General features: G+C 39.0%; 1 protein-coding gene across 2 annotated transcripts; it reads right to left on the minus strand.

Annotated features, from left to right (window-relative positions):
- Positions 1-1,820: 1,820 nt before the first annotated feature.
- On the minus strand, positions 1,821-14,391 carry TM9SF3 (transmembrane 9 superfamily protein member 3). 2 transcript variants are annotated; one of them, XM_022079575.2, is made up of 11 exons: positions 14,157-14,391; positions 11,981-12,176; positions 9,906-10,028; positions 9,290-9,534; positions 8,250-8,381; positions 7,191-7,357; positions 6,325-6,550; positions 5,860-6,068; positions 4,864-5,010; positions 4,448-4,531; positions 1,821-4,285 (listed from the first exon to the last, which is right to left on the minus strand). In XM_022079575.2, exons 1-11 carry the CDS (start codon positions 14,226-14,228, stop codon positions 4,141-4,143), a joined length of 1,746 nt encoding a protein of 581 aa, XP_021935267.2. In that variant the 5' UTR covers positions 14,229-14,391; the 3' UTR covers positions 1,821-4,140. The 2 variants fall into 2 exon arrangements, with proteins under 2 accessions (XP_021935267.2, XP_087199864.1); XM_087343738.1 differs by lacking the exon at positions 14,157-14,391 and adding an exon at positions 13,830-13,848.
- Positions 14,392-15,460: the final 1,069 nt, after the last annotated feature.

Here is a 15,460-nt window from a genome sequence, read left to right on the forward strand (position 1 = left end):
GTACGCCTATTAATTCCACCATGTTTGCCCATCTTGCTCACTCAGCTTTAGTAATTATTAAAACTGGTTAAGAAACAAATACGATGTTGTAAAAAGAACGTATTAAACTTATTTTATTTACAACTACAAAATGCTCACAAAATTACAATTACAAACAGCATTAAGTCTAAAATTCACTTAATATTGTTAATTGCGCTGAATTAAGGATGGACTAAATATGTAGCAGTAACAAGAAACGTATACAAAATTTATACTGAGAAATAATGTTCTAGGAATACATCGTGAAAAAGAATGTTAATAATACAGACCGAGGTCTGATCTTAGTAGTGTTGGACACGCAGAAAATTAGTTACCCCATTTCAAACTTCCCAACAGATCCGTGGTAAAGACCAATGACCGAATTATTTTTACGGTGCTAAGAATTCTGGTGTTACAAAAACAGAACATTTCCTAAATAGTTCTGCAGCTTCTCAAGGATAACTTCTATACTGGAGTTCAGCTACCTGTGTCCTAAGTCCGCCAGATATACGGGTGAATTTGTGGGTGGATACAAAGTGGTTCTGAAAATGGTTATATCTGTAAACCTGATAACTCTATGAAATTCTAGGTTTCCACGATGGTGAGGACAAAGATTCTATTCTTCCGGATTTTTTCGCCGTGGACACTCGTCGGTAGATGCCAACGTTTCGGAGAAACATACCGTCTCCATCTTCAGGGCTGAAGTGTCGATGGTGGTAACACAACAGGATAAATTAATGTTTTATACAATGTACTATCCTCCTTGGGGGTTCTGATCGCTTTACTCGATATAATGCCGGAGTCCAGAGTCCGCAATCATATTCTGACGTACCCTACAAGCGTATACAGACATTATGACGAGGGGGAAATATGAAGAGATGATAACTTTTTTAACTGAATAATGCATTTACTGCAATAAGTCATGGTTTGAAAGGCGGATGGATACAACAAAGCAAACGGGATGCAGGGATAGCGGGCTTCGCTCATGACGACAGATGGGTGACTTGAAATGACCCTGCAGAATGTTCACACGTCACGGTCTGTGAGTGCTGTTAGTATATGGGAACCTCGTCTTTTTTTTTATTAGGATTATTATTCCATTTATAACTTCTCTCTCTGCCGTTCACTAAACCCTTGGAAAAGAAAACGGCTTACTTGTTCCCATATACCATACATTAATTACAGTCACTGACCGTCACGTTCCACTACGGCAACACATCCTCAATTCCTGATCCGCAAACCTCTTTCAGAGAACATTGCTAAATGAATGTTATTTGCACCGACTGAACACACTTTATACGAACACCAAAACACCATTCATAAATAATTATCACACATCCTAAACAGCATGTTACTGGGTCTGTCTTGGCTCAAGTGACACGTTGATTCTAATGTGGGTTGTGTTAATTCTGGCGAAAACACTTTCAACCTTCGAACCAACTTACAGATTCTCACAAAATTATGAAGGAACTTTATGCCATTGGAAGCCATCCCAACCAGTTTCCCAATCGGTAACAAAAACATGGCAGATACACTACGTCGACAATTACAAATATGGCAACGGGACAAATATTTGAGGTTATGTCTGACAGTTCCAAACATAATCCGTTCTCAATTATGCCCTAATAAGACCTCCCCCAAAAGTAATAGCCACTATTATTAATAATATGTAAAAGATTTACAATTGCGAATAATAACTCAACCTTTTTGGTTTTTTAAAGGTATGATTTTAACAATGGATAATATCCAGGCAAAATAAAACGAAAACGTCGAAATGAGTGTATTAAATAAAGTACGAGTCATAAATAAATATCTCATTTTTCTATTATAACACATTTTTATATATTAACTATCCCATAGCATTGAAACTAAACGCAAGAAAACATTCTAGACTTGGGATATGTGAATACAGTATACAGCTCCAGAACTCCATGTCTTAAATGCTAAAAAAACATGGTTGTCCTTTCAATGTAAAAAACATTCACGATTTCTATACCTTTTTTCTATTTATACTATGACATTAATACAGAACTATGCATACAGAATGTTCAATAAAACAAATACCTTCTTTTACTCCAATTGGATGGGAACACCATACGAAGTAAAGCTGTCCCACTACACACCATGTAGGCACTTGGGGGGGGGTAAGAAGAGACGGTATAGCTCCTACTCACTCTTAACCTCGGCATTAGGTGGAGGCGAGCGTTCAAAGTCATGCCCCCGCCATGCTTTATCCCTGGGGGAAAGGACCCCAGTAGCCATTGAACAAGAGGCTCGGCAGGCCCCAGAGCTAGTCTGGGAACACCACAGCGAGTCAGAAACTCTAGGTCAATGCGTGCCTAAAAAGGTTTCATTACTGAGCTACGGATTCCTAGGTCTGTAGTAAGGAAGGGATAAAAGACGCTTTCCGATACATTTTAATAAAAATTTTCACTGGATCTGTACTTGATACGTGATCTGAAAGCACCTATGGCCAGCCTCCACAATTGCCAACTTTAACCTGTGTAAAGTGGACGAGGAAGAACCCTGTAGAAACGACGGCTGTAATAAAAACATTTATCATAAATAAAAAGTCTGCCTACCTGCCTTGTTAAGGACCAAATACAATCCATAACGGAGCGATCCGAGATACTGATAATTCTGTCTGGCTTCCCCCTCGCTGCTTTGTGAAAAAGGTACCAACTTTCAAAACACCAAGTACACCCTTCTTCGGCTCGGGGGAATTTCAAATAAAATCCTCCAATCATCGGTAAAAAAAACGCACGTCTTACTAGAAACACGTTTAAATTAATCATGCAATGAAATATATTTGCTAGATCACTTCCAGGTGTACATTTCTGTTCATCGACTAACTTAACAAAAGAAATGCATAAAAAGACACACTAAGCCAAAACAGCACTTCACAAAAAAAAAAAAAAAAAAAAGAATAGACGCAGCTTTGTTACTTTCAGACTAAGGAATACGTTCCGACGTTCTCGAGGCACTGTCCAGTATTCTAAGGGACACTTTTCTAAGAGTTAAGAGAAAGTCCTGTTATTCATCATCAGTCAGTTGGAATACGCGGTCCGTTAGTAAACCAAATAATTTATACATTTCTTTTAAGAATATAAAATTACAAACCTGATACTGAATTAACGTCCTGGTGGAAAATTCAATGCAAATTCCATATTAGCAGACACGGTTTGGTCCATAAATATCGCTAAATGTCCTTTTAGTCTTTTATTCACAGGACAATAATAATAATAATAATATATCATTAAACCAGAAAATGGTTTCCTTCAAGTTTATTTAATTAAAAATCTGTAATGACCAGGAATAGACTGAAAAGAAAAAAAATTGTAATTTCTGGACACACGACATAAAGACACTACAATTACTGCCTCCTTTCTTAAAAATAATTTTATGATACGGATCGTCGTCCAAAGATCGCGAAACACCGAGCAAATCGAGAACGGAGAAGATTTCAGAAATAAGTTACGAACCAGTCAGGAATATATCTTCATTTAACAAAGCAATTTCTCTCTTATTGCCGTCTTACAATACGACTATGAAAAACACCAGTTCTATTCACAATTAATTGTATTTATTTCCAAAATAAAAATGGAGTCAACGTTCACTGTTCCTGCGGCAGGTAAATCATTTCACACGGCACACAATTGGATATTTTCCGCATCTGACCGGGTTTCAAGACGGCGCACCGGGCGAAGTATGTACATTACAGAAACCGGAGTTTGAGAAAGTCCGCAAATCATGAATCCGGCTGTACGTCAGTAACATTAACAATATTTCAAATTCCTAGTTCGGGGCATCCGTGCAGCGCCTGAAGGTGGCGGTCCTCTCCCTACTTTCTTCTATGAGAGGAATCGCGCGCGTCATTGGAATTTTATCTTACGAGAGAGAGTAACACGAGCAGATCTCCCAGCGAAAATCCGGGACACGACCCCCTCGCCCTTTAACGCGACACGAGTCTCATCTCTGTTTCTCTTCCCTTCTGCACACAAAATAATACTCGTTACCTCACACAGTCATCACAATGTTGAAAAAACCCAAACACACGCAGCTAACGTCAAGTCAGTACGAGATGTTACATCATTATAAACAATTATTTATTCATTTTTCAGCCTAGTCTATTTTCACCGTGGAGTAGATCTTCCTCACGAAAACGCTCGTTCCCACGTAACCGACCGTTCCGCACATGATCCCAAGCGCCAGGCTGAATGAAGCCATGTAGCCGAAATAGAAAGCCGTTTGGAACAGGCCGTACATCCTGAAAGACACAGACATGGCACGATCAAAGAAAAACCTCTGGATCGGGTGCAGAACGGAGAGGAAAGGCGGAACTTCAAACTTTCAAATGGGAATTAGGCACGTCATACGCGATATGCCAGTTTGTTAATTCATGTGACGTGAAATTATCTGATAAACTTACTTGGTCTTGAAGAAGAAATAGTAAAAGGAATACAAATACACGTAGCCAGAGGTTGAAGCCGCAGCCAGAAAGCTTGTCCATTGCCTGAAATAAACATAAAAATCAATTCAAAATTTCTCATATATTATAAAACAAACGTATGTAAACACGTTTGCATCCTCATTACTGCGAACATCTTTCTTTCCTCGTAACACAATTTAAATCAAACTGCATTCTTCTGGGGGAAAAAAAAAAGCTTTTAAATTGCATCTGACAGCAGCAATCTATTGACAAGAGGGGAGGAGCCAATCCAGCCCTTTAAATATGTTTCATATGAGAACAATTTTTGGAAGAAATAACCTATGTTAAAGCACGAGTAAATACGGAAGGTAATTAAAATCCGCCTTCTCAACATCAGGACGTACAAGAATACTTGCCATCGGTAGTCTTCGGCATTTAGAAGAAAGTACGTGCAGACGATAGTGACGCACACGGTCACGATCATCAAGATGATAAACACCAGCAGCATGAAGCCGTACACGTAGTAGATCTTATACGCCCAGAAAGACGTAAATATAAAATACCTGCAAGTAAAAAACACAGACTGTACGCATCATCCGTCCACGTAAGTCTACTTTTCATACAAAACTGCCAAACAGGGGCAAAGCTACAAGGTCGCAAAGGGAGACAAGCCTGAAGGACCAATGACCTTGGGGAAAAGAGACCTACTGTGTCAAACCCAGGATTTCTGAAGTTCACTAAGCCCACAGGGGAAGTCCTGGGGATAGCCCGACTCTTAGCGGCCGGCTGAAAGATGCAAGAGACAAATGTCGGAAGTCCTGCCGGGCGTTCTCTGCATACATTAGTGGCACAAAAAACACACCCACAAAAGAAGAAAATTGTTTTGTAAAACTATTCTCTGGGAGGGGGGGGGGGCCACAACAGTTAACAGCAAAAAATGTCACTCAGGTTAGCAGAGATTCAAACTGGGTACCTTCCATACAGAAGTCCACAACATTACTTCTTGCTGAAAATCAGTTTACCCTCACCTCTGGCCTGCGCAAGAGCCCCAACAACAAGAAATTACTTCCTGGTATGTATATGCAAATCCTCGACTGATAAAGTACGCTTTGTACGTATTTTAATGTGGAAAATATACATTCAGTTAAAATGCAAGTCACAATAGAAATGAAGTCCCATAAGCAATAAAAATTTGAATATTTTGAAGATGGCCGTCTTCCGAGATGTTGTACCACATAATCTGACCAAAACCGATCAGCGTTTCAAAAGAACCTAGTGTGTCCAACAACTCTCACCTTGAATACCTTCAATAAAGAACACGCAGCTAGCGACACTGTCGGATACTTCGTACGCTCCCACGAATCTACCCGCTAATACAAGTACATGAAAAAAATTGAGATTCATTTGTTTACATTTCTATGAAGATTGAGCCGAATGGCAAGACTCCCCCGAGAACGACAATTACTGCCGGCTCCATGAACCACTTCTTCTCTGGTATTGGACGTGGCACCGCGTTGATACGGCAAGGGAAGTCGGGTTGTCCTGCCAGGTTGCGTCCAAGCACCGTGCCCACGAGCGTCAGCGGAAGTATCACGAAGATGCAAATGCATGTTACGGCAACCTGTCATCACAGAACAAAGGCTTCGGTAACGACTCACAGCACTAAACCCTTCTCAATACTATATATATTGTATTTGAAAGGGTTAGACGAGGTTTTTCATAAACTGGCATTTAGGAAATAAATCATAATTTTATAATTGCAAATAGAGTGAATATTACATCATCAACAGAACAATCATTCACTGATTTCACAAAATCAGCAACTTTCGTTTAACTCCAGTAACACCACAACACGTCAGACCAGCGCTAAAGCTTACCATGGTTCCGAAAGGAATGGCACGAGACGCATGATAATATATAGCTATAAAATTAATGAAGAAGGCCGTGCCGCAGACTAGAGCCGGGAGCATGAATGCCGAGAGCAACATCTGGCGTATCCATATCTTTCCGCCCATACGAGCGTAGAGGCTTCCGCCAAAGTACCCATTCACTGGCGATGTGGCAGCATACACAAAGATGGCGGTACTCAACAGTGAACCCCGCCTGTAATAATAATTAGAGAATTGTGAACGGCACATCGTTTCATAAATTGAACTCGTTACTGTAATTTACGTACATTCAACATAATTTAATAATTTGTTTACTGAGTCATCCATAATATTTCAACTCCTCGGATGGAGTCTTAATTTGACGGATGGTTAAGGAACTGCAAAATGAACAGGACGTATCAACTAGAGTTGCAACTACTACAATTTTGGACAGACTACAGACATTGTCAATGAATTTCTAAGGTAAAAATGCTTTTAACAAATCGTATTTAAGTCTCCTACACTTGAGTTTATCACAAGTTCGACAAAAAAGGCAAACCTCTTATTACGCTTTACTAGCGATCAATTAAAAAAATGCATAAATCGCAGAAAGGTATAAACAGCAAAAAATATATTCTCAACCCTTCATTGGAAAGTAATGTTGGTAAATAACAATCGATAACAATTTTTACATTAGACGACTACTGACATCTCCGCTGTTAGGAAAACCTCAAATCTAACATAACAGACGGCATATCTCGCAGACTTTGTTAAAATTTCCATTTACCGTCCCGCGACACGTCTAGTAGCGTCTGAGGAATCAACGTCTTACGAAATACCCTCGTTTGTATTGACAACCACAAACCAATACCCACTCTGTGTAAAGCTCTCCGAGGATAGCAAAGATGATAACACTGAGTACAACCACAGTGACCTGGTAGCCAGCTCCTACCAAGGCTGAGAACATCATTGAATGTGAAGCAGGACGGAAAACATCGCCGTGTACCTGCTTCCAGCCGTACTCGTCGCCGAGGTCTCGTTCCTGCAACGACACATCATAAATACATCCGATTTCAAAAAAGGCTGATCATTTAAAAGGAAATTAACACTTAGACGGATAAAGAAGGAAGATATTCCTGCTTGCACGCACTGCACCTAGCACACTGCCTGCGAGGTGCAGCGCGGACAGTCAACCCGCATTCTGCTACCCACGAACCTCCAAGCAAAACGCGTGCAACTAAGTACACTGTTTACAAATTAATCCTTTTCTTTCCAATGTCTAGCGTTCTGGTCTTCCATAATAAATAATTCAAATTTATTATCATCGATAATTTATAATCAATTACTGATTCACAGTTCCATTTTTTAAGCTTGCAACTCAAAAAAAAACCTCCGTTATTGAGAACAAGCCCATTTACCTGCACGCTAACTTCTGCAATAATCATTCTTTATACACACTAAAAAAAGTGTGTATTTTCTGCAATTTTTTTTGTATCCAATGCACACCATTCAGCATGGTGTGCATTGGTGGTTAGCAGGATTCACGACCCATCAGTACATGGGTTCGAACGGGACTGCGATATTTAACGCTCCTGCCGTGACCCCCCTTTTCGCGAAATGATGATGAAAGTGGAGTAATTGTTGGGATGCCACGGGGGAAACCCCGGAGGAAAACTCTGTGATGCCTGGACCACGGCCTTGCCCGACACAAGCTGAGCACCGCCGGGAATCGAACCCGGGACCCCATGTGTTCTGCCGAGTGAAAACTATCACTACTTGACCAAGCTATCATGGCTCATAATTTAAATAAATATAAATTTAACAGTTCCAGAACTACTACTACGCACTGCAGTTCTACATCACATAACTGTAACACATATCTTAAAGTTACGCACAGAAGATGAAAGATACCTTTCTAATTTTTTCAAACGTACCATGTCATCCAATTCTTCATCCTTGCTGTAACGCGCATAGTCTTTTCTCAGCGTTCGCATGAGAATCATAGATACGAGGCCAACCAAGAAGATCACCATCATAAAACTATTGAAAATGCTAAACCAATGAATCTGTAATAGAAAATTTACACAGTACAGTAGTAGTTGATGACACCCCCACTTAATGGTACCTGCACCTTGTCGTGGTGGCGGGGCTTGAGTACCTCAGTGACCCCAAGAGCTACTGGTAGGGCCTCCCTAGCCAGATTGGTCGAGGGGGAGAGGTCAGACTAAGACAGGTACCCTGGTCCTCCAGGTCGGGGGCTGGTCGCAAGGCTAACAACCTTCCACCGTAAAAAGGAAGATGTTTCGAAACCTCAATCAAAGCCTCGGACAGATGGACCTAACAGAGGACCGAATGGAAGAGGAGAATTGAGGAGGCCATGGACCGAATACGGACCGGAGAGCCATTAGGTCATTTCATGTGAATTTATTTTACGTATTCTCTGAATTGTACACACTAAAGTCAACTTTTGAGCTCATTCCCTTTATTTTGTGCCCTTCTTCAATAACAAAGACCACACGCACACGTAAATGTGCGCGAGACTGAATGTGTGTGTATACATTTTTTCAACTGAAGTCAGATGCCAAACAGGAAACACGGTAGTCAGACAAGAGCATGAGGGTTACAGAGACAAGAAAGAATAATAAATATGGAAGAAACAACTATTCCACAGGGGTACGAAGGGCAAAGGAACAGTATATATAATGAACAAGCACGTTTAATAGATAAGCTCAAAAAGCATTTAAATACAATTTTAAACAATAATATAATGCATTAAGAAATTACAGCTCTTAACAAGGTCTAAATTGTAAGATTGTACACATTCTGACAAATCTATTTTAAACAATTCGATAAAGTTTTGAGTATAAGAATATTTAGAACATAAATCTAGATTTTTGAGTCCGTTGCGCACGAAAACAATCACCACGTAGTCAATGAACTAAATATATAAAACAGCCCCATAAAATGTACTTACTCGATGCTGAAAGAAGTTTGGATCCAAATATTTGTCAAATCGGTCTTCGAACTTAACGCTGGACTTCTTCCAATTCACTTCATACGTGAAAGGTATTTTTGCATTAAGTTTCAGTTTCACTTTGTTTTCCGACGTCAGATTAACATCAACAATCTGTTTCCCATTGTATCCAATGTCAAATTTTTTGTGGGTCCAGATGTAGTAATTAGAAATACCTTCATCTTCTTCCATTTCACCTACAATTCCTAGAAAAGATAAGAATAATTTGATAAAAATACTAAATATGAAACCCTGTCAGAGTATCCATTGGGATACTGGGAACGACCCGTTCTTCAAGTGCCTGAGCACTGCGGTTCCCAACTTTTCCTTGGCACGATCTATAGACATTCGGTAGGACGCCTTGGACGAGGGATCGGCCCTTCGCAAGGCCTCTACCTGTACACAGGACAGAAAATGCGGACAAACATCCATGGCTTGAGTGGGATTCGAACCCACGGTCCCAGCGATCAAGCGGCAGAAGGCTGCGCGGCCACTGCAGACCCCAGAGTATCCATTACATAAATGGAGTACACCGATCTTCATTTCAGTATAGCCACCTAGAGAACGAACAACTTACCCCAGACAGGAAGATCATCCAAGTACATCTGATACCAGTAATGATTTTTTACGGCATACGTGAAGGCCTTTTGTTTCTCGTCCGTGAGCTGTATTTCACAGTATGGAGTGTTTGATATTTCAGCTGAAATAGAAAATTAATACAGAATATTCGCTACCTACAATGACAGAACATGAAGACATGAAACTGTGTTTAGTTCACTGAAACCTGTAATTCCATTTTAATGCATTATTTTAGCACGACACGCTTTGACCTACACAATTTATTCTATTTTACTTTTAAAGACTGGAATGTGATTTTTAAAATGCTGGACCAAGTTGAACAAAGGGGCCTATTATGGCCTCACCACAAGATGAACGTAAGCTTCTTTCATTCTTAATAAAATGCTATATGACGGTGAAAGGAGGGGGTGGATATAGTTCCGTGCATTCTTAATCTCAGCACAAGGAAGTAAGTGGCCAGAATCATACTCTGGCTGCTTTACACTCAACATTTAACACTTGAAATTACGCACTTAAAGTCAAATGTTCATTATATTTCAGAGCTTTAAATGTATTACCATCATCACCGCCCACCTCCCTAAGATCCTTCTGTGTGGCTTCTGCTACTACGGAGTTGGTGCGTTTAAATGTTTTTGATAAATACGCTGTAATTCACATAGCTCACAACCTCATCTATTATAATTTTAATGAAATTTGGGTCACTAGAAATGAATATGTGCAAACTTTCACTGTTCTATGTCAATTATTTCAGTAGATACGGAGTTGGGAAAAATGTTTCATAAATCTTCACAAATCTGATTCTGCCTGACATACTAGGCATTTAAAATTCTAGGCCAAGAAGTATTTTCAATGACCTTGAACTGTTCTTTTGTATTAATGCAGTGGAATGGTAGATTCTTTTAAAGCTTATTATACAGGCTTTAAACTGAGCCAAAGTTCAGCATTTTATGTCAGGTAGAACCAAATTTACAACAAAATTAGTGATTATTTATGAGCCAAATTTCATTGCGATCAAAGACGGAAAGTTAAAAATGGTATTTCGGCATGCTGATTTGATATAAAGCGACCGACTACGATCCCCGAATCAGCTGCCACTTTTACTACTTAATCAGGTGGAACAGGGAGTTACCTTGAAGTGCCAGTAGAGGTGATAAGAGGAAGTGGCAATATTCATGTGACTCGGTGTCACGCATGATTCACTCTGTGTACAGCACAGATAAGTTACAGTAGAACATTACGTTTTATATGACAAGAAACCGAAGTGTCAGCATCAGGTATTAACAGAAGGGAAGTTAAAAAATTCTGAGATGCATGTAAGGCAGATACTGCAGCCATTTTACAGGCAACAGACAGACAAAGAGCTCTGCGGACACTGCACATTCTGTCAAGCGTTCCCATGAAACAGTGGTCCGAATACCTCTAAACAATGACGAATCACCATTCTATCCTGAATTGTTTGATTAACGTCTTGAGGCATAAGTAGAACTGGCATGAAATTCTAAATCCACGCCAAGAATAATGAGATCCACGATTCAAGGTCAAAAATTCCGGACATCCGATTAAAGATGCCAGGCCCTTAAAACATTCCTTTAAGTAATTAATACTTTAATCATTAGTATGCTTTGTGGTGGGGGGGGGGAAGGGATTCTTTGCAAATAAAACAGTCTGGTCAGATTCGAACATGGAACCTTTAAATCAGAATGTCGATGAGCAATACGTCACGGGGGGGAAGGAAAAAATGCAGTAGACACCAGAATTTGAACATGCAAACATAATGTTCACAGCAACGCCAGTCTCCTACCATATAAACCAAAGAAAAGCTTTCAACTCTGTTTTACATTCAGAGAACTCAGAAAAGTCATTAACATCGTTTCAAGTTTTGTTTTAAATTAGGCAGACATAGCAGAAGGAATACAAGAGCCACATATGAGGAAATTATGAATGAATGGAATTATGATGCAAGCTTACATCACTTCTGGTATGGGACTTACAAAATTTCAAGAGCTTGATTTTTGATGCACAAAGTGTACACACAAAGGATGAATCAATATTAAAAAATTAAATTTCTAGAACCTTTGAATTCAATATCTAAGCCGCTGAATTCAAGCTCCACTCCTTGAAGAGCCTCACTGAGAGTTTCATGATAATGACTGATGCTCTCCTTTGTCCCCATGCAAAATGGCAGGGAAAAGTAAGCATATGTTTCTTGTCGATTATGATATGGACCAACGGTGTTCATCCACAGAACAACTTCATCGTGGTCCTCATACTGAAAACAAATGAATAAGCATTCATAAATTATTTTGCATTAAATAAACTATCTTCGCAGTAATATCTTATTATGCATTCCTTGCAGAATGTGCACAAAATGAACTCGTGCCGGGCTGACCAAGTCTGTCCATCCATAAGATTTAACTTCGGAAACCGATAATTTTGGATAACATTTGGTATGGGCGTTACGCCATTGCGGTCTACTCCAAAATCGCAATTTTAAATTTTCTACAATTCAAAACACAAACATGGACCAAACTTGTGAGGTGGGATTGACACTAGCACCATCTTAGGGCCATACAATTTTTAACATCTCCCTATCCATTTATGCTTCTATCTGGTTGTAATAATGTACAAGAATGTATTCTTATTTTGTGCCTTAAATAATCTTTTCTTTTTAAACAACAACAACAAAGCCTCAGAATTGGATGGACTATATGGATTTGTGAACCAAGCAACATTTAAAGGACTTGAGAATATGGTAAATAGATGGAGTTAACTCAGGATCATGTCTGGTGGTGAGCTTTGGTGTTGTCGGTGTTGGGCCTATGGGTTCTACTACCAGGGAATTAGTGAAAAATGCAAACCAAATAACCTGCAAATAGATAATCAGGAGTTTACTGTACAAGTGCAATATATGATTTAGGTTCACCCACTACGCCATCTAATAGGACAATGTTTCATCACACAGTGTTCCTTCCTGATTAGGTTTCTGATTTGGTTTGTTAAGTTAGATTAGATAAACTTATCTGTGGGAGAGACACGCACTTTACCATACATTCACGCTGTCACATTCTATTCACAAGCCACATCATAAATTATCAATCTTTAAATCAGAATCTTCCAACAAAGTCTCTAACGCAACTGAAATAACTATAAGAGTAATCTGTAGACTAGATGAATGTGTATACATGTCTGGATAATATTTATAACTAGATCCACCATCAATTTAATTACATCTACTCAGCAAAACATAAATATACAATATAACTAACATGAAAAACACAAAAATGAAAAAGGATTTTTTCTATAACATTCAAACAAAAGTACTACTAAATGTTGCAAAATTTACTATGACAAGTTGGCAACCCTGCACACACTGTTCCTGTCTTTAATACTTCCATTGCCAGTCTCAACTTGTTTCAAGCATCACTCGTACTGTAATGATTATGTTCGGACTGCCTTTTTTGTATGAATTTCCATGTCACTCCCATACCGATTCGCCCTGTCAAATTTCTGGCTATTCACAAAGATGGAAGATCAACTTTGCAATTACAGAAAAGTCCCTACATTTTATTCCAGCACATACTTTACAATTCAACAGACCTTCAGAATGCACCTCTTATGCAACCAAGTCATGTAACCATTATTGAAATGACATTCAACATTTAATTTTACATGTGGAAATAATTTAATGTCTCTCTTAGAAAATCTTTGAAATGATGATAACTGGGGCAAGTTTTAATACATCAATTACCTCTGGCGACCATGAAGTTCACACTCAGTGTCGAAATAAAATAAAGAGGTGGATAAATGATGCCATTTGATATCAAGGGGAACTAAAACACAATTCCAACACAAGTATAAGGTATTCTCAAAATGTGGGTCCAAAATTATATTCCTTAATAGTAAAATGTAACTCCTAAAATACCTGTTACTATTCTGATTCAGACTACAGGTATTCTTTCCGTGGTCGAATGGCATTAATATCCTACACAGCCATATGCAGCACACTGCAAACAACTAAGTAGAGCTATAAGTATGACCTAAACGTTTCTTCTCCTTATCAATATGTATCCTTCAGAAGTGACGATGTCCCAGCGGCTGATAGTAAAACAAACGATCCTCACGATACATACATCTCACATGTACCGTTTATCATAACCACAAATATTACACGGCCATGTTATTAAGAAACATAAAATTGCTTTCGTGAACGCCCTTTTAAGTGTACATACAAGGAAATAGCCAAACTTACTATATGTGTATGTTCATCGCTGTTCACTCCAACAATGATGCAAATAACACATAAAATATACATCAAAGACATACTAACAAAAAATAAATTAATGCTACGAAATTAACACGGATTATTTCAGATACATAAATTCCTACGCGTTTTCTCCATTGACAGCCCTATATGACAACATAATCACAGAAACCGATAACATTTAGTTTGCTGCTTCTCGACTCGCAAGATGTCTCTGAAATCACACACGACGTACCAATTATATATTGAAATAGACTAGAGAAACTAATTTATATATATCTTCACCAATGAAAATACTTAAAAACATAGAATTTTAAAAAAACAGGTTACGTTTTATTTTAATATCTTCGTTATACGAATACATTTTACGACTGAAAATACTTTCATCCCACAAGCCACGTTGGCATTTACTGCATATATTACGTTGGTGACACTGCGTAAAAATGTAAATAAATAATTGCGCAAATGATAGGTTAGGATTCACATAGCGGTATAAACGTAATATCACCATTTTCATAAAAGGCAACCAATCATTTTCAGTGCATGGTAATATGTTAATTCAATGCCTAAATGTCTGCTTTAGGTTTTTTTCACTTCAATTCATGAGGCCCAATGAAATTGCGTTTGTTACGTCGTACATCCGGTTTGTACCTGTATAAAGTTTGTGATCAGCAAATACACAGGAGCTTTATTGATTGGACATGATTTTCAATGTCTGCCTGTCTCAGTATATTACGAAGATTATGGATACTTTCCTCGTCGACGTAATACCGAGCGTAAAAAGTCCGCCGCTCGGTTCAGGTAGCTTTTTTTTGTGTATCGTGTTATGCATATTTACTGGGATTGATAACGTGTTGTAAGGCACACATTTAAATGCCGTGAATCTCTTAATACATCTGATCACTGGTCTGGAACCCTTTGTCCCAGGTTTTACAAGATCCGATTTAAAAAGTTTTAAGGCCACAATCCATTCAAAAGAAAATGACTCTCCAGGCTAGTATCGGCTACTGGTGGGGAGAGTTTTACCTGCTTTAATATGAAACCCTTTTACATGAAGCTCGGTGAGCTGCAGATCAAGCCAGTCTAGCCAATGCATTTATATGGGCACATTGTGAGAAAGAAAAAACTTCAGCAAGTAGTTAGTAATAGGTACTGTTAAGTTGGTAACTGTAGCGGAGGCTCATGAGAGCCAAACTCTGAATTGCATACCGGCTCGGCGAGCTGTTCAGTTGAGCGGCTCACGGGTGAAAGCAACCTTACAGCATATGACTGTCCATTCCTATTCCAAACAC

This window comes from Zootermopsis nevadensis, unplaced genomic scaffold, assembly GCF_977971745.1.
Source record: "Zootermopsis nevadensis isolate Lab colony 2312 unplaced genomic scaffold, Znev_1.0 Znev_ptg000006l, whole genome shotgun sequence".
NCBI classification, from domain to species: Eukaryota; Metazoa; Arthropoda; class Insecta; order Blattodea; family Termopsidae; genus Zootermopsis; species Zootermopsis nevadensis.

Bases quoted from the DNA above. Each gene is read 5' to 3' on its own strand.
- TM9SF3 (XM_022079575.2), bottom strand. From the start codon at position 14,228: ATGTCTTTGATGTATATTTTATGTGTTATTTGCATCATTGTTGGAGTG. The intron at 10,029-11,980 runs GTTCTAGAAATT...TTTCTATTTCAG, and splicing joins CTTAGATATTGAATTCAAAG to CTGAAATATCAAACACTCCA. The intron at 6,069-6,324 runs GTAAGCTTTAGC...CTGTGATGACAG, and splicing joins CCATTCCTTTCGGAACCATG to GTTGCCGTAACATGCATTTG.